Here is a 26749-nt window from a genome sequence, read left to right on the forward strand (position 1 = left end):
CACTAGTACAGACATGTCCTCAGCAGCGCCTGCAGCTCTGGCCTCTGTAGTTTCTACAGGAACAGTGACCAAATAGTTACAGATGAAATCTACATCCTCTGAAATCTACAGTAAGACAGAGGACAGCATGATGGAAGGACAGAGTACACTGAGCGCCTTATCGATCTACCTGCCACCTGCAAGCGGCGAGTGATAAAAATGAAACGAAAATTTAAAGTCACTTATTCTAATTCTTCTGAAAGGGCTTACTGATGTTGCCTATGAATAAAACCCCCTTCTCCCGGACTTAAACCGCCACCCTCCCACCACTAAACCTCCAAACATCACAGATTTAAAAATCTTGCAATTTTATTTGCATATAAAGGCCGCTAGATATAGAATATCACAATAAATTTAAAGAAACAACTGCTTTCCTAAATTTCATTAACAAGGTAACATAAAATAGAATAAAGCTCAACAGCATTTACCATGGGAAAACAGAAATGACTATTAGCGACAATATTTTGTGCTAGTGAAGATTGCATCGACACACAGTGCAAAATGGGGGGGGGCGGGGAGTAAGAAGACAATTCAGGGTATTTAAATATAAAGGACAACTAAGCCTTATTTTAGTTAGCTTCCATTGCATCCATTTAAGTCTATACACGCCTGCAACTGCACCAAGATTCAACTCAAGCTCTTTAAGACCTTGAGTTCTGAGAAAAATGCGTCAGCTCCTTCGGATTTCTAATGTGCCTGCATTTAGCATCCCTTTGCAGTTGAACTGTTGTTGGCAATATTAAATTCCTAACTTAGTCAGAACTCACAAAAAAATACTTATATATAAATTCATATCGAAAAGGAGTCTGTGTGTTCATTTTTTTACTGCATGAAATACCAGCTCCTGACAGATTCCATTTCCATATTATTAAAGCTAAAATAATTTAAAAGAAACAAACAAACAATGAGACCTTGTATAGCCATGATACGGAGCTCACTAGCTAAGCCATCCTTTAAACGCAGGCTGTTTTCTTCCCTTGACACAGCTTTCTTTATAGTGAGAGCGTGCAGAGAAGTCTTTTCCACATCTACCTCTGTTGAGAAGATTCCTATAAATCGGGGCCATGTCTGCAAAATAGAAGCATTTACCAAGAAAACAACAAGAACAATAAAACATCAAAAAAATAAAATACTTCAAACAATACTCTCAAACAGTTGTGCAAATCTGGGTGGTTTTTAAAAACACTGCCTACCTTTTTTTTTTTTCTTTTCTTCCAGCTTAAAGCATATTAAAATAACATTTTGATCACTTTTTAAAAGAAAGCTTGGCTGTCCTTTGGCGAACACTAACAATTTACAATGGCGTGGCCTTTGAGAAAACAGAAATCATTTTACAGATTCACAATGTTTCTCCAATTTCAAATGGATGCCCATTAAAAAATAATAATAATAATAATAATAATGACGAAGCAGCACAACCTCTAGCATCGTTTGTGTTCCAGCAATTTACAAAAGGAACTCACGGGATTTGGAAATAAACAAGGAAGAAAATGTAAGTTAAAAATTAGAAAAAAATGGCAGTTTATAGACCTTTCCTCACATTCCAGTGGGGCATTTGGAGCTTCAGGAGCCCTGTGGGTTTGGAAGATCAAATATAATTGGAGGGTTGGTCGGTTGAAAGCTGACTGTGCACGTCGAGGCGTTGATGTACGTTGTGTAACCGTCTGTCATGATGCCATAACCTGCGGGGAGAGTGTCACATGAACTCTAATACATGCCAACGCGAGCGACTTCACACAGGCCTGTTAGGCAAAGGAAACCAAAAAAGTCTTTGCCAGTGGGCAGTGAGATGAAAAACCAGCTGCGCCTTCTAAACAGCACAGCTTTAGAAGCTCCCACCCGATTTTATTCTGTTTTCTGTGCAGGGACCATCCTCTGCTTTAAAGAAGAAAGATTCTGTTTTCCTCATTGAAATGCTAAAATTGTGGGGGAAAGGCTGTGATGTCTTCATCACAGTGGGAATTAAAATTTAAAAAAAAAAATTTTCCCTCTTGTTTTAAAATATGATTCCCATTTCAAAGCCCTATGTTCTTTTTTAACTTTTTTTTTTTTTTACTTTTTAAATGATAGAATATAACATATATACAAAGCAAAGAAAGAAAACAGTGATCGTTTTCAAAGCACTCTTCAACAAGTAGTTACAGGACACAGCCCAGAGTTTGTCACAGGCTACCATACTGCCCTCTCAGATTTTTCCTTCTAGCTGCTCCAGAATATAGGAGGCTAGAAGAAATAAATATATTTTTTTATCATCACAATCGATTTTCTTTTCTTTTTCTTTTTTGGTGAAAATAACATATATACAAAAAAAAGCAATAAATTTCAAAGCACTGCAAGCATAACAATTAGTTGTAGAACAGATTTCAGAGTTTGGTATGGGTTACAATTCCACAATTTTAGGTTTTTACTTCTAGCTGCTCTAAGATACTGGAGAGTAAAAGAAATAACAATTTAATGATTCAGCAATCATATTTGCTTGTTAAAACCTTACCCTCTCTGTTTAACTCCACCTTCACCTTTGATCTTTCTATCCAAAGCCCTATGTTTCAACTGTTGGGTTCTATGAAACAAATGAGTGACATGAGAAACTTCTCGGGAGCAAACACATACAAACACTAAACGGATTTAGGGACAGGAGAGGAGATAGGAAAGAGCCTTGGATAGGGAATTGGGAGATGAGGCTGCTCAGCTTCCTTATCTAGGAAATAATCTCTAACTGCCTCAACTAAGGTTAACAAGTGATCCTTTTTCTTTTTTTTTTTTAATTTATTTTTTTATCGTGGTAACATATTTAACACGTAAAACATATGCCATTTTACCGTTTTTTTTCTTTACTTCACAATGCAGCGGCATTAATAACTTTTACAATGTTGTGCATCTATTACCAAAACTTTTTCATCATCCTAAACAGAAACTTTCTACCTATTATGCGAAAATTCCTCTCCTCTTGCCCCAAGCTCCTGCTAAACCTCGAATCCACTTTCTGTCTCTGAGTTTGCTAGATACTTTATCAAATGGAATACTTGCCCATTTGTGTCTGGCTTACTTCACTTGATATTTTCAAGGCTCATCCACGCGGCAGCATATAAGGTAATTCTATCTTACTTGAATGGTGTACCTTGGGTGCTGAATCATATTTCATTCAAAAGAGAAAACTAATCAAATGCCCAAATGATGTGTAGAAATATCATCGTGGAACACTGTTTTGAAACTTACCTGGAGACCGGATCAAATGTAATCAAACATAAATATGTCCCAGTATAAATCTCTTTGACCTATCATTGGAAGACAGCTAAGAAAGTTTCTCTGGGTCTTTGGTATGTATGTTCCTTCTATAATTTTTTAATACGGTAGAAAGTTTTTGGCATCCTTGCAAATTTTCACAATTCTCTGGATACCTTCTATTTGAAATGCAGCCTCTGCAATTAAGTTTGCAATTCTGTGTTGATATCAGGCTCTTATGACAGAGAAATATACCCGTGAAAAACTAAAATTACCAGGACTCATAGAAATAACTGATAAGGTTTTGTTTTGTTTTCCATTTCTCTAAGTAAGCCTGCGGAGAGCTTAATGAGGGTCAATGGAAAAATCTCTTAAGAAAAAGAAAAGAGGCATTTAAACGTGCACTGTTTAGTTCTGAGGTCATAATGTCTTGTTATCTCTTTCTATCAAGAGGTTGGTATTTGCCCTCTCTCTGCCCTCTTCGGCTGTCTTAAGTGAATAAAAGCGAGACGTTTATTTGAATATGATCTCCTCCCTTTTAAGCAAGTTTATTGTTTTGGGGCTTCAGTGGAATTCCCCGATTGTCTGCTTGGCTAGTTGAAAGCTAATTCGTGATGTAAAAAAAAAAAAAAAAAGATGAAATGCAAACTCATACATATGCTGCAAAAATTCAAACCTGTTTTCAAGGTAACAGCTCCCTAGAAATGCCATTTACAAATGAGCTCGTGTTTCTCTGGTCCCCCTTCTTGCACTTCCTCCCCCCCGGGTCATACCTTAGATTGGCACCCTTCTTTTCAGGGAGTCCGAGCTCAAAGTCAGGGCAGGCTGGCATCCCTGCTCTCTCGGAGCTTCACCCCTGCTTTCATCCCCTCATCCACTCAGCTGGCAACTGCACTTGGAGCAAGCTGAATTTTCTCTGGCCTCCGTAGGATGGTTTTCAATATGCTCTTTATTACCTGCCTAACCAGGAAGTCACTGGATTTGTGGGCTTTGGAAAGCAAACTTTGTTTTTTGCCTCGTCAGGCACATAACCCTGAACACCTCGATTTGACTGCAGATTCATAAATAATCCCAGAAAGAGGCTGCAAGCAGAAGCTGGAAAGAACATGGCAGCTGCCTCCCTCACTGCACCCCCAACACACACACGCACATCTGACTGAGGAGGCCAGGAAATCTGGGGCCAGCAGGAAAGATGGCGAGGTGTGACTCCAAAGGCCAAATGACCCCTGGCTTGAAAAACCCAGAGCTCTGAAGGCTCCCCTGGGGCATTTGGAGTCTATGAACTTGACTCAGCTTACCTTGAAAGGCAGAAAAAGGCGACTGAAACAGTTCCCATTTAGGGAAGATTTAATTATTCTGCTTAATCTCAGCTGGAGCTAATACCCCCGAAGACTTCTGAGAACTCTGAAGTGGTTTCCCAAGGTTAGCTAAGAAAATATCTACCTGCAAACGTGCAGATTCTGTTACGTGGCTTTCATTAAATGCCTAAATTTGTTTTTCAGAGAATGTGCTGTCTTCCTGAAACAATATGTGCAGGTTGGAAGAGGCCATAGAAGTCATGTTAGTCTAATATATAGGCCATTCATTCTAATTCTGTTATAAGAAAAAAAAAGGACATATTCATCTCAGGGTTGCTATACAGTGGTGTTATCAAACATTCCTCATCTGAGCTCTGACATTCCAGGAGTTGCCCGGAGGGGGCGGGGGTACTGGTTCTGCAGTAAGGTGAGCTAGACCTGGTTCCCGCCCGCTGCTCTGCTTAAAGCAAAGCAGTTCCACAGCAAATATTTATCAGCTTTATAGGAAGGGGTTTCTAATAACATTCCATCTTATAAAAGGGTTCTGCTGGTTAAAAAAAAAAAAAAAAGATGTTGGCAAACCCCTGCCCCAAGTGTTCCCAGTTTTGCTAAGGTCTCCAGCCGCGTGGAGAGAGATGGCAGCTAATGACCCAAAGCGCTGCCAACTCGTTTCTTCTGTGTTCTTACCTTCATGAATTCCACCAAACACGTGGAGCTTGGGCCGGACGCGCCTCTGCACTGTGTTCAACAGCTCCACGCAGCCCACTCTTTGCAGCTCCTTTGGAACCCAGTCTCGAAAACCTAAGGGCGAAATGCAATCAATACTCTTAATTTTCTTCTTCAGGTAAGGTTTCATTTGGACTTTCAGGAAGCCATAACTCACAGAAGGTTTATTACATTATCTGTAATCCTACCCTCTCCATTAAAGCTCACAATGGCTTTTAAGAAACTTTTCCCTCGTCACTTTGTCTTCTTAATTCTTGGATTTTTTTTTTTGCTTCCTTTTTTTTTTTTTGCTTCCTGTTAATTAAGATTTTTTTTCAGTGAAGGATTTGATTTATTTAGCCACAGGTTTCAAATCTTCTTCATGGGCTCTATGACATTTATTCCCGGCAGCCCTATAATATCTCTTTCTCTCTCAATTCCGTCACTTTCTCTTTTTTATTATAGCTTTCTTAGAGCAGTTTAGGTTTAAGATGGTTCAAGTACAAAGTGCTGGGAGGGAATGCCTGTCACCTGGCCACAACACCCCTTGCGCTCTCTCTTTTAACCCTTGGTGACTCTTGATGCCCAAAGCTTGGGAAAAGCCAAGTTCGTCATCCGGTTTCCTCACTAGGGAAAAGGCAACAATGTGAACTCAGGGTAGCATCCAGCAGGCTGGGGCTAATTGACGACTTTTAAAGTAAAAGCCATTTAGAACTATACTTAATGCAGACAACCCATAAAAACTGACATCAATTACAGCAAAAGTCAGCTGTCTGGATGATTCGGGTCTAAAATGGAGTCCATACACCTCGGCAGAAAGGGGTGTAAAGGCGGCGGGCGGGACGAAAGCCTACATTGCAGTTTGTGGGAATTCATTCCGCAACTCCCATTAGGATGTTCCTAGCTATTTAGAAATGATCACACAGAAGGGGCAGGCGAGTTTATTCCACTGGGTTTGGCCAAATGATAGACATGGAGATTCAGCATCTCTGAAAAGACATTCTCCTAGGGGTGCAGGGGAGAAGCCCGAGAGTCTGGTTAGGATAGCAGAGGAAAGCGGGATCCCATCAGGGGTTTCAACACCATTTTAAATAGAGGGAAAAATCCTTCATCCACAATGACTGGAATATTCCCTCATAGATGTGTTTTTCTTGGAGGGAGAAAACATCCCATTTCACCTATAAGCACCCGAGAGAGACTGTTGCTCAGACCATAAGGTACGGACCCGGGTGGTGTGACCTCCCTCACCAGCAGAAGGGAATTCAAGGCCAATTCTTCCTCCATACAGCATTTGCACAAGATCTACCCAAATCCTATTAATCGAGGTTCAACTTTACCTTAGGAAAGCTTTGGCTGACCTCTTATCCTACCTAGAATCCCCTGATTTAGATCTTGCTCTGCTAAATGCATAGCTATTCTTTGGTTTATCCCATTTTTATTATAAAGAAGGGGCACTGGCCTCCCTACCAACTGTTTTTAGGAAGCATGAATTCTACTTTGGAGGGTAGAATTCAGACTTACTCTTACTACCACTAATTTTTACACCAAATTTAATGACGTGATGAACTCTGTGAATCGACTGTTCTGTTGGATTGTAAAGTTAGATTCCCAGTATTACTCCAGACAGATGTTTCTGAAGTCAGGGTGTCCAAGACATTAAAAAAAAAAAACAAAAAAAAAACAGCCTAAGGGGTATCATTCTTGCACCCCCAACGAGGCTGCTCAGGAAAAAAGATTGAGTTGGCTGTGCGATATCTCCGTGGACTGGTCTCACCAAGTAGCTCTTGTTGACCAGAACAGTTAGGCGGATAATTGAATGATTTGGTTAGTCGTTAATGATGGAATGGCAGGGGAATTAATTAATTATCATTTGTTCAAGGTCGTGGATAGGTATAATTTTTTTTTTTTTTCGCATGGACAGGCACCGGGAATCAAACCCGGATCTTCGGCATGGCAGGTGAGAACTCTGCCACTGAGCCACCGTGGCCCGCCCAGTGTAATCTTTTAAAGCATGAGATGGGGGTACAATGGGATGGGGAAAAGCACGGGGAGAGTGATTATGAAGTGTTGAGGTCAGAACTGCTGATCTTGTGCAATCTGCACAACTTCCATGTCTGCAATGGAATTGGCTCCTGTTCTCTTGCCTTTCCCTATCATTAAAACGTGCCATCCTGGCTCACACCCTGGCTCCCAGGTCCACTGTCTCTTCATGAAACACACTGTAGGGCCCTTGTGAGGAAAGGAGACCACGAAACAGCACCAAGTGGTTCGGAGAAAATATCTACAAAGATGAAGTTCACATTGGGGGATAAATGTCAGATTTTTAAAAAATTATTTTCCAGGCTGCAGAGGAGGTAAATGACATGAATAACAACCTCCAAACCACAGGGAAAAAATTGTGAAGGTCACTGATTTTTGTATTAAGTGTTTCCCATCTTCCTCCCAACCCAAGGTGATCAAGAAAGCTTTTCTGTTAAAAGTGGAACATCTGAATTTTGTGAGCACACCTTAGCTGGACCAGAATGGTAGTCCAGATTGAAAATGTTCTTTGCCAAAGAGATAACAAGCTCATAGATAATTAGAAGATAATTATATATGTCAAAGAATCATCTTCTGTTCCATAACCTGGATAACTGGGGGTAGCGTCACAACACACTTGCAATAGAAACTGATTCAGGCTTTATGTGCCTGTAGGATGAATATCTTTAAGTAACTTTCACCATAAGTTCTTATAGGGCACTTGAGCTTAAAAAAAAAAAAAAATTATTTCCTTATATAACAAGCTCAAATGCTTTAAATCCCGCCAGGTTCCAGCATTACCTGGAAAAGGAAAACGAGCTCTTTTGAACAAAAGTTTCCGTCATTTCATTGTCATTCAAAAGGCCTGACACTGGAAGGTCCCTGCCCATTCCCCATGCCCACTCCCCTTACTCCAAAGCGAATACATTCTTACAATAAATTGTCAGGCTCAAACGACTGTGGTGCTCCATACTAAATAAAAGATGTCTCAACTGAATAAAAAAGATTAATGTCAAGAACATCTGTACAGCCCGGCAGAACTGCTAAGTTTAATTACCATACTGGTTTTCATTAAAGACACTGACTGTTTTTTTTGCGCAGTCACTTTTTTGGAGGAAAACCAGTGTGTCCCTGAGCATTACTCATTATGCTTAGGAAATAAGGCAACGCATACGACAAAAGGACAGCCCTTGCTTCACTTACCTAGAGGAGGTCCGTGTGTCATGAGGATGTCGATGCCCTCAGGGATGAGGTTCCACTTGTCCAGCAGAGATTGCCCTCTGGGGAGGTTAAAGCCCCATCCATTAAACCACGGGGTCCTTTGGGGGAGATAATGCACACGGTATCAGGCCACCAAAGCCCCATTTCCATGCTGCAATACTTCCCTCTTGCACACTGCATTGCTCTCTTTTCTCGTTCTGATGGTTGCCCCTGGCAGCAGGATGCTTTTTTTGTTGACTGCTTCAAAACCAATGCACTTAAAAGCAAGCGTGGAGCCTAGGAACTGTTCAACTAGAAAGGGGCACAGGAATCCATACAGCGGAGACTTTCCCAACAGACCTCTATCAAAATCTTGACGACGCTTTGTCTTGTCTCCAAATCTCAGTACTTCCTAAGATGCCTGATCCAGATGCAAAGCATTTCTAACTTTCCTGTAATGCCTTAGAGTTAAGAAATTTGATCAATATTCCTTCTCTTTCTTCCTGCCCATCAATACAGAATGACTTCATCGAAAAAGTCTTATTAAGGCCTTGAGGAAGAGACCACTGCTCTGAAGTTGTCTGAAATATCTGTATACTGGACACCCCTGTACATTGAAAGGCTTTAAATACCCTGGACTAGGAATTTCTAAGAAAAAAATAAAAATAGGAGCTCTGGAAAATAAGAAAGGACAGAGTGATCCAAAAGCAAGTGTGACATTTTTCCTCTCACCACCAAATGAAAGATTTGGGGCATATCCCCTGCAAGTGGGTGTGAGCTTTCCACCATCACAAGAAACTCTGGTCCAGGAAAGAGTTCTTGAGACTGATGCCATATGCAGAAGTGAATGGGGGTCTTTGTCTATCTGAGGATTTGTAACTGGAGCTGAAAATGTCTCTACCATTTATAATAAAGGGAGAATGATCAATTTTCTAAACAAGAACTACGGACTAAATCACATAGTACAAAGCCATTCCCAGCATCATTCTATGCTCAAACATTTAGGCACAACCATTGTTCTTCGAAACTGGCTCTCTCTTGTTTGATGGGAAAATTCTAATTTCCTAGGGTATACATGTAAAAGAGATATCAGTCAATTTTCTGGCCAAGTCCAAGTTTCCTCTTCAGCTTTTACTGCCCCTTTGATGCCTATGAAAAGAGGTAACCCATTGTCCAAGGTGACCCTAACCTCCGCATGCACAGTGAACCAGACAGGCTACACACCTCATTTAAAGTCAACCATTTGCCAAACTATTCAGTCACTCTCGAGAATCTGACCTCAGAAACACTGACACAGCACTCATTTGGTTGTGGACACATGCAGTCAAGGTCAGAGCTATAAGGATGGCAACTCAAGGCCATGGAAAAATCCAAGTTACAGGTGAGAACCTTAGTATTCACTCAGATGGTAAAGAGAGAAACAATTTCAGAGATAGGAGATAATATGGCCCCAACTAGAAAAAGTGAAACTAAGAAAGTACCTGACCTAGTTCCTATTTTCAAAATCCCTAAGTCATCCTGGTTGAATTTCTTATAATGATAATATGACAATAATAATTATTATTATAGTTATCATTTATTGAGTGTTTATTCTGTGATAGGAACTATCCTAAGCACTTTACATTAACACGTTTAAACGTCACACAAGTTTATAAGGCAGAGACCGTTTTTTGTCCAATTTACAGATGAAGAAACTGAGGCACAGAGTAGTCAAGTAAACAGAACTAAAGTCTTAGAAACGCAGGCAATACAGTCATAAAACCCATACTCTTAACCATTGTGCAATTTCTCTCCTTTTATACTACTTAATTACCTTACTATTTGCCTTGGATGAGCCTCTTCTGTACTATTTCAAGTTTGAGTGTCCTCCTATCCCTTGAAGCCAAATGCACCCTGAACTACAGTAATACATAAATTGCCTGGCTTCAGAGTCCAGCAATAACATGGTGAAATAGACGCTTGTTGTTTTTGCCTGCCTGGCATCTATCTCCCCTTTTTTGGTAACAACATCTAGATTTCCTTTGGAGAACCACTCCCTCTCCCACTTAATAATGTGCTTTGGTTAAGGCCGACTCCATCCCAGCAGAGGATGAGGTGAGAACTGCATCTCCCTAATGAGTGATTGGTTTCAGGGTGTACATATAACCCAAGCTGGGACAATGAGAATCATCTTCAGAACTTTGCTTGTGCTGCCTCTAGAAAGAGGTTATCTGTTCCTTTCTGGGATCCTGAGTCTCAAGAAATACGTAATTCTGGAATCGCTATTTTAACCACCATGCAGACAGCCTCTGCCCGAGAATAAAACCATCACAAAGAGAACCAAGCCACGAGGGGGTGTTGTGATGACAGTCTTGGACATCTAGAACCAGCTGTGCCTAAAGTCACTTCGCGCTTTCCCTTTCAAGTATAAGAATCAATAAAATCCTTCTCCTTTTATTAGTGTGAGTTACATCCTATTTCTTGGAAGTGAAAAGAGTCCTAATATATCTGCTTATTGCATTTAGTGTAAATGTGACCTACATAACTGTAGCAGGCAGACTAACAATCCCCCAAAAGATGTCCATGTCCTAATCCCTGGGGCCCTGTGACTGTTACCTAATGTGAAAAAAGGGGAATTAATGATCCAGATAGAATTAAGGTTGCTAATCAGCTGACCTTAAAGTAGGGAGACGGTGCTAGGTGGGCCCAATGTAATCACAAGGATCCTTCAGAGTGGAAGAGGGAGGCAGAAGGAAAGAACAGAGTGATGCAATGTGAGAGGGACTCAGCACACCATGGGTGATTTTGAAGACAAAGGGAGGAGACCACAAGCCAGGGAATGCAGGCGGCCTCGAGAGGCTGGAAGAGACAAGAAAAGGGATTTTCCTCTAGAGCTTCCAGAAAGGAATGCGGTCCTGCCAACACCTCAGTTTTAGTGCAGTGAGACCACGTCAGACTTGTGCCCCACAGAACTATAATAAAATAAATGTGTGTTTTAAGCCACTAAATTTATGGTGATCTGTTAGAGCAGCAACAGAAAACTAATACAGTACCCAAAGTGTCTAACGAGCTGGCTATAAAGCACAGGGACCGTGATGGGCACTGTGCCTTACCTGGTACACAGCACATGCTGAAAAACACAGCCCCACCGCCCTCTCTACTCAGCCAGATGCAATGCTTTTGCTGTCGCTTTCCTTTGAGGAGAAGGCTATGACCACTTCCTTATCCTAGCGGTAACTCCACAGGCCTGGGGATAATGCCAGGTAAACCCTCAATTAGTCTTTCTTTCTTGTCTTCTAGGATGCTCTGCCTTTAGGTTCCTAAACACTTCCATTAGAGTCTAAAATCCTGCGTTCCCAGTTTGGGATGCTGATCCATCCCCTTCATTCCAAATGATCTTATTTGTCTTAAAGGTTAAAAACAAAAGGCAAGTTCAGGACCCAATAAAAACTCAGTGAGCATTCTGGCAAGAGAGAAAGAAAAATAAGCAAAAACATCTGTTTTCCTAGATTTTGAAAACAAGCTTCTGGGCCTACAGTTCCTGTCTGGATGGCAAATAAAGAAGGGTTTGAAGGAATCCAAGCACACCCAAGTTGTTGGTACAATGTGGGGTTCTGATTTCTCTGTCACAGTCTGTCTGGGGGAGCCAGCCTCTGTGCCCCAGGACATCCCAGGGCTCTAGAGAGTCAAAGGAACAGGAGCTTATTTTTTCATTCTTTCCAGTCCTCTCTCACAGAATTTTCTCTTGGAAATCCACAATTCTATTCTCCCAATGAAATGCTCTGTAAAATATTAAGACAAACCCATGGTCTACAGATAACCCAAATTTCATTTGCTTAATGCTAAACTTAAGACAAAATCCAGAAGTTTTCGAGTTAAGGGTAAAGTTTAAAAATGTCTGGGTTTTATTTAGACCGAAATCTCTGTGTGTGTGTGTGTGTGTGTGTGTGTGTGTGTGAGAGAGAGAGAGAGAGAGAGAGAGAGAGGTAATGAGAGAGAGAGGTAATGAGAGAGTGAGAGAAAGAGAAAGAGAGAAAAAGTTAAGTTATTAGAAAGGAACATTTATCAAGTGCTTTTGGTGCTTACAAAGGTGTTCTACATGAAATATCAAATGTAATTCCTCAGGACAATCCTGTTTTTCTATCACATACATAATGAAAACAGGGCTCTTCCGTACAGTTTCTCAGGCTGTGCCATGACATTGTGTGACAAGGCGACCTTACTAGAGGTTCGTGTCGCTTCCACAATGTTATTATGGTCTTTCTAGATGCTTTCCATGTCTCTAATCACTCCAGGTAAGGTTTTTCCTATAAGGCAGTGAACAGGCAACGGGAAAAGCGAGCCCTGTCGTGGTTCCCAGAATTATCCCAGACCGACATGACAAATGGGGCACAGAGAAGTTCGGGGATCTGCATGTTGATTCTCATTCTGGCACCAATTCACTGACCTCATTTGGATCTTCAATAAAAGACGGACCCTCACTGGGCCAGTTTCCTCATGTGTAGTGAATGAGTGGGTGGACTCAATTACTGGATTTCAAGCTTACTTCTAAGTTGAAGATATCCTATGCAGAAGCCCCATGCACAAAGCAGGTAAATGCAGGGGTGCCCTTGTTGCAGGATGGGACAGCGAAGAAGGAAGTCAGAGCTCAGCTCAATCACCTAGCCCCCTCCTCCTTCTAAAGCATCCCTATGCACCTCCCCGTGCCCCACTTCTGAGCCAACTTGGCAAAACCTGGCACTCAATTTCTCATCAAGTTTAAAAATTCTAACATGCCAAGATTCTGTGCAGATCATCCATGTTCTAAGTAAGTGTTGTGAATTGCTCTCGATGAATTACCTGAATGGCCTTAGAGGGACCAAGTTCAGTGTGGGAGAAATCTCTGCACAGAGCAGAGACCAAATGCATCAACCTCGATGAATAATGCTTTACCCAGTTGAGTTGTAACCTGAAACATGAAGCCCCAGCAGTGCGCCCATCAGGGGTTCACTGGAAAATATGTGCACAGTCAACCTCAGAGCTCCACAATGGGTTTTGTACTGTAGCAGTGGGGGGTCAGAAGACTTAACAATTAGTTGTGACTAACAAATACCACATGGGAACCAACTTGTAAGAATGTATCCACAAAGCACTCTACTGCCAGGGGCTGATCCCAGTCTGCAACTCATCTCCCCATAGACAGGGATTAGAAAGCCCTAGAAGGAAGGGGAGCAACTCCATCTGCCCGTAGCCACTGGACTACAGACTCAGAGGGATGGAAGTTGGGGGTACTCCCTCTTGCTGTCTAAAATGCAAGGCACTTGGCCTCTCTAGGCTGAGGTTCCAGGGGCAGGCAGCGAGGGAGTTAACGCAGGCAGGACTCGTTCCAAACAGTGTCAATACAAAACAGGATTTCTATAGGAAGCAGGCTGGGGTGACACTGCTGCAAAGGTCATCTGTGTTTGCAGTACACTGTGTGGTCATGCGGGCACAGGGAGCTGCAGAACCATAAATCCAAGGGGCGGACAAGTGAATGCCATCTACTCAACTTCAGTGGGGGCTGGGCGTGCCCTGGGAAAGGGGGATTTGGAAATGAGAAATCGGTGCTTGTTCTGCTGAGATGAGCCACTCAAGTTCACAGCCGTGGTGTTGCTCAGCGTCCACACATGCCCCATGGACTGGGCCTGGGCAGGCTGTGTCAAAGACTCAGGACTCTTTCTATTGATGAGGTAGGTCTCCAGACAGCAGCCCATAGAAAGTACGCCTTGAAGTCCTGGGTGGATTCCACTGAGGATTCTGCACAGAAGCTGGGGGCAGGGGGAGGGGGGAGTGGCCATCTACCTGTGCCACCTACAGCTATGAGAACTTGGGGGTTTTATAGAAATGAGTCATTGTTGCTTCTGAAGCAGAGGTCAAGAGCATGGATTATGGACTCAGACCCTTTCAAATCTGGGGTCTGCCACTTACTGGTCTCTCAGCCTCAGCTTCCGCTTCTTTCAAATGGAAACACATCGTCTGCCTAAGTGGATACAATGAGATGAGGGATGTAAAACTCTTCACAGAGGTCTGGCACAGAGTAAGCGCTAATGTGCAGCTTTTAATTTATATATATAGCTGACCTAGATCAGCTATTTGCATGTATGCACACAGGTACACACACACACACACAAACACACATAAACACAGGGTTGTTAACACTACTATTTTTCTCTTTAGAATTTCTCAAGCAGGGGCTTGAGGTCTATCAAATCATGGGCTCTCCTGCTCTAGACTTTTAAAAAGTCCCCAATGAATTGGCATGACTAGATGGCTAGACAGAGACTGATTCCCTCTGGCTGATTACTTATTAAAAGGCATTTCCTCAGTGTGATTTTGAGTGGAAGTTTTTCTGAGAGGCACTCACTTGCGCACTTGGCTTGCTTGCTCACTCACTCAGTCTTGCATAGGCAATTCTGCAGAGAGCGACAGCACAGGGCAAAATGCTTAGTCAAAGCTTCTCTGCTGGTGAGTACGGGTAGTTCGATTTTGACAAGATCTTAAATTGGCGGAGTGCAGGGAAGTAGTTACTTTGGGTCCCTGGGATAACAGGGAGCTTGAAAAACTTTCCTGGAAGAATCTACACACTACTAATTAATGCCATCACTGCTACCTTACACCTCCGTTAAGCAAAACTCAGACACTGGGAACCAATTTTCACATAAACTTTTTTTTCTAAATGGTGGCCCTTTCAGAATCTCAGCCCTCCTCATGCCTGGCACTCCCAGCCCGCCGTCGGTCCCTCTCTGACTATGCATCACACCAGGTCCAAGAGCAGCTAATTTAACCAGTGCTGGTTAAAATCACACGGCACTTCAGAGAGCCTTTCACATGCCATGAAGCTGTCATGATAACTGTTGATCTCTGGCTCACCTGACAGCTCAGCCCTTCCTTGACTGCAAAGCTTCCCATCCGTTAGAAAACAGCAGTTACCCTGGCACCAGATGTGTCATCCTGACTATCTAGATGAAAGGCAGACACCTGTCTTGACCCTTCTCCCTGCCTCGCTTCCTCTTCTTAGCTCTGGATTTTGTTTGCAAAGTCAGCCTTCTCCCCACAGATTCCTCCACTTGGCAGCCTGGAAGTTACTCTTCGTGCAATTAAAAAGATGTCTTGCATTAGCCCACAGAGCAGCTTCACACCTTGTGCAGCAAAGAGACACACGCACCAGTTGACACTGCCAGGAGAAGGAGGGAAAACTTAACTTGAGAGCAAGTTGTACACCCCCGAGCGGCTGCCTGCGAAGACTTCCCACTAGTCCAAACCAGTGGCCCAACCACCGCCAAAGGGCAGTGCCGCCTTCTCCCTCACCAGCTGTCCAGCTCCTTCTCTCCCCGAAGACTTGGTAGCTTGGTCTTCTGTTATGAGGTCTTTGGGATGAAAAGCGATGCTGTTTTGATAAAGGGCAGGCCTGGGCGAATGATGGGGGCTGTGTACTGTGGATGGAAAAGGAACCAGTCATCCCCGAAGTGGCCAGCTGAGGCCCGTGAGTACTTACAGGGGTTTCCTTAAAGCAAGGCAGAGCGTGCCGCAGTCTTGACGAACACACCAACTGCATCTCTTTTTGTTTTGTTTTGTTTTTTTGCATGGGCAGGCAGCCGGAATAGAACCCAGGTCTCCAGCATGGCAGGCAAGCACTCTGCCTGCTGAGTCACCGTGGCCCTGTGTCTCCTTTTTGTAACTAATAAGGAAGATGTGTCAGATTAAAGCCTCTGTTACCCATTTTGCTTTTCCCCACTGGAAGGGAGGTGGGATAAGCAGAGCTTGCTTCAGGAACCAAGTGCCGGGGCGGGGGGGGGGGGGGGGCGACCCCCAAAAAAAAAATCACTATGATCTGTTTTTAAACTCCGTGTGGTCTGAATTATTAAAAATGTTAGTGTATGTCCAGCCTTCCCATACTATGGCTGCCTCCAATTTTACAAACAAATACATAGCAGGAGGAGCAAGATTCTCCATCATTTCCTTCCCACAGGACAGTGACTGAGACCATGTCCATCCATCATGTAAAGAGAGCCTGACCTGGCAGAGAAAAGAGCGTGGCAGGACTCCTATCTTGGTGGGCAGGTTAGGCAGATGCTGGACTTGCCCTGGTGCTTGCAGAAGAGGCTCTTTGTTTTGTAGGTGGAGGAAATGCGAGGGCTGGGCACCAGGGAGTTCAGTCTGAACAAGGACCGGCCCTGCTCCATCACAGGACCTTGCACCCAGCAGCCTGCAATGGGCCCTGGTCTGGTGTCTAACACTGGGGAAGTAGGTTAAACACCCACTGTGCAGTTTTTTTCTTTTTTGTTGTGTTTTGTTTTTTGCATGGGCAGGCACCAGGAAACGAACCCGGGTCTCCGGCATGGCAGGCGAGAATGTCTGCCTGCTGAGCCACTGTGGCCCGCCCTCACTCATTTCTTCTTTAATCAAAGGTTTTTGAATGCCCAGTTTGTGCCAGGCATTGAATCTGGTCGTAGGGAGACACAGACACTAAGCCAAGTCTCTGTTCATGAAGTGTGTAGTTACTGAGTTGAAAGCCCAGTCCAGGGATGCTCAGTATAGTGCTTCTGGTGTATATATTCATTCAGCAGACATGGCCTTAAAGCTTCTTATAAGCCAGATTCTGGCAAGAGAGAGAATGGTGTGAAAACGGTTTCCAGGACAAACTGATGGCCAACCATGTCATGGGGTAAGCTGCCCTGGATTGAAGCCTTTAAAAACTCTGCCCTTCGTGTCTAGGTCACTTGGTTTCAGGCTCAGGGAAACATCAGAGTGATCTGAAAATTAACCCAGCACTTCCAAGTGCAAATTGCCCCCCTGGGCTGGGAGGTAACCTGGGACTTGGTGGCAGGCCTTTTGTGGGGAGGCCTTCTCGTATTTCCTTCTGTGCACCCCCTAATAAGGCTCCGCAGCTGAAACCAGGACCACAAAATACAAAACGACGTCCAACCAGAGAGTGAGCCTGCGAGGGCAGCAACTGTCACATGCCTGGCTGGCTCCAGAGCACAGGACGTACAGGACAGGGGAGGAGGTGAGAAGACTGCCAAGTCCTTGGGAAATGCGGCAGAAGGCACCCATGCCTTGTCCCCTTCCACTCCCCACACCCCTACCTACCCCGTAGACCTGTCACAGGGAGCAAGCCTCTCGGTAGAGAACATTATTCTAACTTAGATCTCCCAGGATTAAGGCAGAGGAAGGGTGGGTTCGGGACTGACTGCGTTTCGCTCAGTCATATAGAGAACTTTGAAGAATTTGTTAACAGGCAGCGAGTGATGAAGTCTCTGTTCCCAGAGGATAATACAAGTTTTTATTTGCTTGGTTTAGTTTAGAATGCGTGCGTGTGAGCATGCATTGTCACATATCTATATTGCTAATGCTGGTTTCCCTTGTATAATATTTAATACACTGGGACACTGGGAGATATAGGAAGGCACTGTTAAGAAAATCCTGCCACCTAAAAAGTAGATCCAAAGAGAATAATTGGTAAGTGGATAATAAGATGCAGCTATTAAGCAACAAAAGTATAAACGTTCAGTCCGGTTTAACATTGTGTCCTCAGCATCTACCACACAGCAGCTGTTTAAGCATTTGTCAGTTGAACTGAATTCAGGAGTGTTTACAAAAAAATTTTAACTTCGAGAAACATTGATCATCATTAGAAAAACAAAGTATTAACATGTCTATCAGTTTATATTCAAGTTTGCTTAGAAACAAAAGAAACAGATCATATTAACATTCATCTCAGGATGGGAGTTATAGGTGATTTTTCCTTCTTTTTGTTTGTCTATATCATCTATCTATACATTATTTCTATAATGAACTTACATTACATGGAAAGAAAAAATTATTCAGTATAAAAATTTCCATATGGCAAAATGTAAGTGGAAACTCTTACTGTTTAACAACAAGGGAATTTCCTCCAATGGGATAGAGACACTGGTAGATTCAGGATACTCTTGCTCAGGAAGCTGATGTAGGGCCTGCCTTCTTTCTCCCTCATTTCATTTGCAGGAATAGAAAGGCATCTTCAACAACCAGAGTCTTTAATTCATTCAATTAATTCAACACACATTTACTGAGCGCCTACTATGTGCATAGAACTGTGCATATTCCAAATCATTCTCTCATCTATGGGTTCACAGTAACAATGAGAGGGGGGCAAGATACTGATTTCAGAAAAAGAGGTGTGCAGAAATAAGGTAGGGTTTAGACACTTGCCCAAGGTCACCTACAGCTGAGTTGGAACAATTCTGTGGTGCAGTGGTTAGGTATGCAGAGTTAGGAAATAGATAGGTGTGGGCTGAAATCCCGACTGTGCTTTCCGTAGCAACGTGACCTTGGGCAAGTTCATCTGTTTGATCTTAGTTTTCCCATCTTTAAAATGGAGAACAGGTTATAAAGATTAAATGTGATAATACATGTAATGCATTTAGCTCTATAAAAGAATTAAATGGTAGCTTGTTCTCATGATTATTATGAATGGTAACAACAATATATAAGTATTAACATCATCAACCCTTTGGGTTTTTTTGTTTTTGTTTTTCGCATGGGCAAGCACCAGGAATCGAACCCAGGTCTCCGGCATGACAGGTGTGAACTCTGCCTGCTGAGCCACGGTGGCCTACCCAACTCCTTGGGTTTTGTTCCCTAATTTCTCTTCTTCACATCATCACAAAATTTACCTTATTTCTATTTCTCAGATTAAGAATGTAGATACCAAAGAATTGAGTGCACCCAAACAATGGATGAGAACATGCAGATATGGGTGGGGCCAGTTTCAAATAATGGAAAGAACCCTGAGACTTGGAAGTCAGAAGACATGGGCCCAGTCCCGATTCTTCCAACTTACTTGCTATGCAACTCTGGGCAAATCAGGTAACCTCTCTGAACTTCTGATTCCTTAACTCTGAACTGGAGATGATAATTCCTATGAAACTTGCAAGGTTGTCAAACAAATGCCCGTATAAGTGAGCTGCAAATAAAAGAAAAGCGTCTTCTGATGAAGCGTCTTCTAATTCTCATTCACCGGTTGTCTGCGTTGCCTATTTGTGCTGTTTGCCAAGCTCAGAGGAATTGGAATAAGTGACAAGTAGGTCAGATGTAAGTTAAAGTGTTGGCCCCATTTATCTACCATTTTGGCTCTAAACGAGTAATTTCAGTCCAGACCGATTTAGTAAAGTGAGAAAATTGTGACTGTAAACTGGCAGTACACACCATCAGAGGAATGAGTGAAAAGCTGAAGCTGCCCCTCCAATTCAGAGGTTAAAGCAAGCAGCCGGAGCGGGCTGTCTCCCTCGCTGTGTGCCAGCCAACCATATATTATTAATTGGGCTCAACAAACATTGAGCACCTTCCACTGCAAAGCCCTTGCACAGCGCTCCAGGGAGATCTAAATACAATGCAGAACATGGCCCAGCCCTGCTCACCAACCTGCCATCTGGTTGGGATAACAAGACATTCACAAACAAAACTGTTCTCCCTGGTCTCTGCCCATTAAAATTCTACTGAGCCTCAAGGTGCAACTCATAATTATATTTTCCCCGAGAAGCTTTCTTCGATCCTCTCAGCTCTTTGTTTAATCCTCACTTGCAGAACTGATCATACTTCTCTTTATTACTGGCTTGTGGGGTGGTTTTTCCGTTTTCTGGTTTTGTTTCTTTAAATCTATTTCCCACCTCATTTCAATAAGCCATTTGAGTCAAAGGTGTGGTCTGGGTGTGTCTATCCTGCCTAGTGGATTGTGAGCCCCGTCCTATTCATCCTAGGGCCCACCCCCCCAATCTAGCATAATTCCATTATAGATGCCAAAAAATACTAATAATCGTGAAAAGAGCAGGACAGTTTAGTGTAAGTGACACAGGAAGTGATCCTGATAATACATATGATAGGAGATTAGATGGGGCAAGACACGCTGAGTTAGAGTTTTTACAAAGCAAAGGCCATTTAAAAATACATGATTACATATATCTTAGGCCTGGCCTGCATAATGCAACAAGCAACTATATGATGACTAAGCACTTGAAATGGGGCTAGTTTGAACTGAGCTGTACTGAAATAAGTGTGAAACACACACCAAGATTTTGGATACCTTATACCACACAAAAAAAAAAGGATGTAAAAAACTTTGTTTTTTTACGATTGCATGTTTAAATACAAACATTTTGGAAACACTGGATTAAACAAAATATATTATTAAAACAAATTTAATTTTTTTTAACTTTTTAATGTGGTTACTAGAGAATTTCAAGCCATTTATATGGTTCATATTGGTATTCATATCGGATAGGCTGACACAGACCATACAAATTTTGTATTCTGATTTGGAACTACCTGTGCACAGATTAGATCCTACAGAAATAACTCAAAAGCAAGTAAAAATGTTATGCAGAAAGTTGTTCACTACGGTGATGTTTACAAGAGCAAAATACTGGAAAAAATCTATCCTAAACTACTTTTAAAAAGGAATGGTTAAGAAAATTACCGTTACTGGAATATCCAATAAAACATATATTATAGAAACATTATGAAGCAATACAGAAATCTCATAGGTCACAATATTACTTAAAAAAAAAAAGTCAGCCCGCATCATATACTGCATTGTGTATGCAACACTACATGCTACCTGCATGTAGGCATGCTTTCATTCACTCCTCAAACATTTACTGAACTTGAACTACACACCAGCGTTTGTATAAAGGGAAGATCACAACTGAAAGTGACAGTGAATAGGGAGACACCAGCTAGATGGACGAATGTGGATAAAAGTGGAAATATATACAAGGTGAGCTGCCACAGGTAGGAGGTCATGCCTAAACTTTCCTGGTTGAGCAATGCTTGGGGAAAATGTGGAAAAAACAAGGAAGTTATCCTTTTGGTTGGGAGAGGGTACGGGTTTTTCACCAGATGAGAGCTATCATGCTATATGCAGCTTCTGGCACAGAGTAGGCCTTTAGTGGGGCTCAGTGCTGGCCCAGTCAGGAAGCAATGGGGTGCAGCTCTGGACTCAGACCTGGGTTTGAATCGGCACTAACACCTCGGGAGGTGTGGACTTCAGCAAGTTGCTGTACCTCTCTGAGTCTCAGTTTCTCCATCTCTTAAGATGGAGATAAGAGGAGAATCTACTTCATCGATGCACTTGAGTAAATTCAATGAAATAATCCAAGGAAAGTTTTTAGCAGAGTGCTTGGCACATAAGTACTAAATAAATGCAGGTATTGTTATTAATAATAATTATTATTAAGATTAAGGGAATAGCATGATCCATAATTGATCAAGATGCTAAAGTAGCAGGGTGGTAGCTATGTGCAACCTACAATACAATCTAGTTGTACTGGGTTACTTACTTCCAGTTTCTAGAATTTTTTAAAGCAAATGAACTTATCCAACCAAGGCTTCTTTTACATTTTTTAATGCCTTAAAGGATGATGAAATTATAAAAGTTCTGTATAATGTGATATTGATATAATTTAACCAGAAGAATTACCTATAAATTTGGTGTCTCTCACTCATCAGCATAACTCTTATAAAAGCCCGGCTGCACTCTCATTTCCAGTGCCACTTTTTTTTTCAGGTGTTCCTCATTTGGCTCCAATCCACTTAAAGTCAGAATATTAAGCACAATTTATCAATCTTCAGGTGACCTCTCGTTAGTCAAAAACAAAATCAGGTCAATTGTTCTGTTGAGTTGCTGATGAATTCAAGAAATCTTTAAAAGAAACATTCCATTTTTCTGATACTCGGACCTGCTTTTTCCTTTATTTCATGCAAGTCTGCAAAAAAACAGACTCTTTGTTTTATAAATAGAGCATTACTTAAGATTTTCTAGAGGTGTCTGCTAAAAATAAGAGGGTTATAGTTTATTTCTCCATAGGTTTCAAAATTAAAAAAAAAAAAGCCAGGGCTTAAATAAAAGTGTTATATTTCATTTTTGAAAGATGTCTTTATGTGAGCTGGGCCTGATTTCATGAAATCGAATTCCCCAGAAATTAGATTTCCAATGTTTATATAAGGTGTGTCTATGTAAGTTTTTTTCAAACATATGCACCAGAGTGGATACATCCGAACTGTATTATACTTCTACCGTATAAAATACTGACACAATTCCTCTTTGAAAATTGCTTACATTGAGGAGTATAATAATCATTTGGCTGTGTAAGCTCTAGGATATTTGCTCCCAAATCAACAGTGTAACTTTGAAGTTGAACCCATCAACCCTCAGATTATGAACTGTGTTCCAAACTTTTTTTCTAAGTTACCTGGTTGCAATTTGTGAAGGGTCAAGGTATGGAAACAATGTTAGGTTCCCAGGCTAGCCCCGGGGGGCCAAGCTAGTTCATAGGATAACTGACGTGCAATGAAAACCATAAAGGTCCTCACGGCTACCCCAGACAAAGTGAACATGGAAAGAGGCCTTAGAAGTTTCAATTCGAGATACCAGGGATGCTGTGGTGAAATGGGGACACCCCAACCTCCAGTACAGTGTGGCTCTAGGGCAGGGACTAAGAGTTGGAAAGAGGAGAACTGAGGCTTCCTAGAGTAGTTTTCCAGGGCAGTATTACCCCCAACTATGTCTGATAGAGCCAATCTGCTGGAATTGCTTTGGATCAAAAAGGGTCCTGTAGCAAATTTGTTTGAGAAATGGTATTCCCCTTCCAATTTGGTTGAGCTTATATACATGAATCCATTTAATGCCCATTACATTCCTTTGAGGTAGATACTATGATTAATCTTATTTTATAGAAGAGGAAATTAAAGCACAGAGGGGCTCAAGGTTCCCAAAGTCACATGGATACCTGCACTTACATCACCATGCCAAAATAAACTGTGAAGTCACTTGAAGGTCACGACGGGAAACACTGCCTGAAGTGGAGGTGAGATGGGTTCTGTCACCTCCTTTCTGTTTTTACATCCGTCCCGAACTCTTACATTCCAAGCCCATTGGTCTTTTTTGAGATGGATTTGGACGTTCTCTAAGGCTTACACATTTTTCCTCTTTTGCTACAGGGAAAGAAAAAGTCCAAACATGTTTCTTTTTCACATGATGCTGAAGATTCACCCATAATTTGGAGGAAATCAGGTCTACTTTATCCAAATACATTAATTTCCTACTGCTGCTCTAACAAATTGCCACAAGCTTGGTTTAGAACAATACAAATGTATTATCTTTCAGGTCTGGAGATCCAGAGAGAATAGGAGAAAATCCATGTCCTCGACTTCTGCAACTTCTAGAGGCTTCTAGAAGCCACCTGCACTCCTTGGTTCATGGCCCCACAAACTCTAACCTCTGCTTCTGTGAGCACCTTTCCTTCTCTCACTCTGACCCTCCTGCCTCCCCCTGATAAGGACCCTTCTGATTACACCGGGCCACCCAAATAACCCAAGACAACCTCCTCAACCTCGTCTTAATCACACCTGCAGGCCAGGTAACACACTCACAAGTTGCATCGATTATGATGTGGACATGTTTGGGTGGCCATTACTCTGCCTGGCACACCTGGGAAGTGCACTGCTAGTGCGCTGAAGAGGAAGAAGACAGGGATATGGAATTGATGGGTAGAGTGGATGGTGGAGGAGCTGGAGCTTCCCCGTAGCACATGGGGCAGGAGGAGGAGACAAGGTCACCAGGCTTCTCCCTTTCCCACCTGCTCCTTTTATCATCGTCATCCCCTGGACCCCTGAACAGCAGAGGAGGTATAAAAGGAGGCCAGGACTGGGCTTCTAAAACCCTTGGGCGTATACCCTAGAGGGCAAGGTTCTATGCTGGGAACCCAAACCCATAGATCATCCTGGATTATCATCCTGGAGCAATAATTTTCCTTAAATATACTGCAATATTTTAAAAATCACTGTTTATAAATTAATTCAAGCTTAGATACATTTCTGGTTCTGCTTCAAAATATGTATTTTTTTTTAACCTTCAGGATAGAGTGCCCGGAGACCACAGAACAATAGTATTGTATAAACTAGTTAGCACCGGTGATAGAACCAAATCAGTGTCTGGCATACAGGAAATTCTCAGTAAGGGTCACCATTATTTTGTTGTTACTTTACCACCACCACAATGCAATAGTCATAATAGCCACCCATTTTGGGGCACTTACTCTGCCAGGGGTTTCCAGTACATTAGCTCCTTTTAGCTTTACAACAACCCTCTGAGATAGGAACCCTAATTTTTGCTGTTTTACAGCAGATACACGCAGTGCACAGTGTTTAAATCACTTGATCAGGGTCACACATCTAGGTGGCAAACTTGAGATCCAAACTGATGTTTGCCCCCAGAGCTCACTGGTGCAGAATTTCTATTTGTCTTTCAAATTTACTTTGCAGGTTCCTCGAAGGCTTGCAGACTGTGTCAGAATCATGAGTTAAATCAGAGTGTGGCTGAGTTCCCATGGGGCTCTGCAGGCTTTGTAAGTTATTAATTCTGCAAAGTAAAAAAAATCTGCTTATTTCCTTGTTGGAAAAAGGGAAAATGCTAAAACAGCATTTTTAGAATGTAAGGAGACCAGAATACTGTTTTCAGGAAAACGAGTTATTACGGCATTGTATAACCCATGCTTCCTTTTATTTTCTGCCATTGACACACCATCTCCTATGTGAAATGGCCACAGCTTCTCACTATTCAAATTCCCTCATCTTAAGCAGTTTTAATGAACAGTATCCAAAGTGTCATATGGCTTTTTCAACAACTGGGAAATTTCTAAGAGCCCGATTTTTCATGGCTCACCCTAAAACAGAAAACTCGGAACCAGTGGCAATGACCTTCAATTGCAGAGCCTATATACGTTTGGAAAAACACTGAAAGCACACACAGAGCCTGTCCTGTTTCTGAGGATTCTGGCTAAGCATACCACAGTGAGAAAGAAAAGCTTATTACCTGGAACCTTTACAAAGGTTCTGCAAGTCTGTGAGCAGTGGGAGACTCTCAGGAACACAACCCATCACATGCCTCTCTTCCTAGACTGGAATCTCTCTCTGTTTTGTGGGGCAGAGGTAACTGGGAACTTGAATTTCCAGCTCTGCCTCTACCGATAACTGTCACTTCCCCCATGCGAATCCATGTCAGCATAAACCAGAAAGTGGCAGAGCTGGAATTTGGTCTCAGGTTAGCCTGTCTATAAACTCCATGCTCTTTCCCCTGACGAGATGCAGGGGAAAGAGCTCAGGAAAGCATGTCTGGGGTAGCACCACAGAAAGAGAGGAGAATAAGAAATCAAAAGACCTGGGTTTAAACCTACCTCTGAAATATCAACAGGTGTGCTACCTAAAGTAAGTTCCTAAGCTCTTTTGTGCATCAGTTTCCTCCTCTGCCTGTAAACATGCAGAGTGCTGAGGTGGAGCTCTATTTTGTTCACTAATTGTGGTAGACTGAATCATGCACCCCCCCCCCCAAAAGATGTTCTGAGTTCCTGTGTGTTCTAGTTTGCCACCTGCCGGAATGCAAAATACCAGAAACAGAGTGGCTTTTAAAAAGGGGAACTTAATAAGTGGCTAGTTTACAGTTCTAAGGCTGAGAAAATGTCCCATTTAAAAGAAGTCTATAGAAATGTCCAATCTAAGGCATCCAGGGAAAGATACCTTGGTTCAAGAAAGCTGATGAAGTTCAGGGTTTCTCTCAAGTCAGAAAGCACATGGCAAACACAGTCAGGGCTTCTCTCTCAGCTGGAAGGGCACATGGCAAGCACGGCGTCATCTGCTAGTTTTCTCTCCTGGCTTCTGGTTTTATGAAGCTCCCCAGGAGGCATTTTCCTTCTTCATCTCTATAGGTCGCTGGATCGTGGACTCTCTGCTTCATGGTGCTTCAGCATCCTCTGCTCTCTTCAAATCTCCTATTCTCCAAAATGTTTCCTCTTTTATAGGACTCCAGTAAACCAATCAAGACCCACCCAAATGGGTAGAGACACGCCTCTACCTAATCCAGCTTAACAACCACTCTTGATTAAATCACATCTCCAGGGAAATGATCTAATTACAGTTTGAGAAATACAGTGCTGCATAGGGATTAGAAGCAGTGGCTGCCTCTACAAAATGGGATTAGGATTAACACATGGCTTTTCTAGGGTACACACATCATTTCAAACCAGCACACTGTGGGTGTGAACCCATTTGTAAATAGGACCTTTTGAAGATGTATTACCAGTTAAGGTATAGACACAGAAGATCCAAATTGGTGTGGCCAAACTGAAACTGAGTTTGCCTGGAAGCCCCAAATCAGAGAAAGCCATGGGCAAAAGCCAGAAGTCAGTGGAAATCAGAAGAGCAGACAGAGATCACCACTGATGCAAGGAAGACAA

General features: G+C 42.4%; 1 protein-coding gene and 1 long non-coding RNA gene across 4 annotated transcripts in view; one reads left to right on the forward strand and one right to left on the reverse strand.

Annotated features, from left to right (window-relative positions):
• Positions 1-330: 330 nt before the first annotated feature.
• Positions 331-26749, reverse strand: part of MPPED2 (metallophosphoesterase domain containing 2) — a 166871-nt gene continuing 140452 nt past the window's right edge. Inside the window, exons 5-8 of one of the 3 annotated variants that reach the window (XR_013156883.1) lie at positions 8487-8602; positions 5247-5360; positions 1233-1721; positions 331-1107 (exon numbers count right to left, since the gene is read on the reverse strand). Coding sequence is in view for 1 of the 3 variants with exons in the window: in XM_077114281.1 (XP_076970396.1) it covers positions 1603-1721; positions 5247-5360; positions 8487-8602 (349 nt within the window). In the remaining 2 variants the exon portion in view is untranslated. Of the gene's footprint in view, positions 1722-4034; positions 4722-5246; positions 5361-8486; positions 8603-26749 lie in introns of those variants that run through there. The other 2 variants (XM_077114281.1, XR_013156884.1) reach the window with 2 other exon arrangements.
• Positions 20999-25843, forward strand: LOC143644813 (uncharacterized). Its single transcript, XR_013156881.1, has 2 exons — positions 20999-21237; positions 23196-25843. It is a non-coding gene; the product is annotated as an uncharacterized LOC143644813 (long non-coding RNA).

This window comes from Tamandua tetradactyla, chromosome 8, assembly GCF_023851605.1.
Source record: "Tamandua tetradactyla isolate mTamTet1 chromosome 8, mTamTet1.pri, whole genome shotgun sequence".
In the NCBI taxonomy this organism is placed as follows: Eukaryota; Metazoa; Chordata; class Mammalia; order Pilosa; family Myrmecophagidae; genus Tamandua; species Tamandua tetradactyla.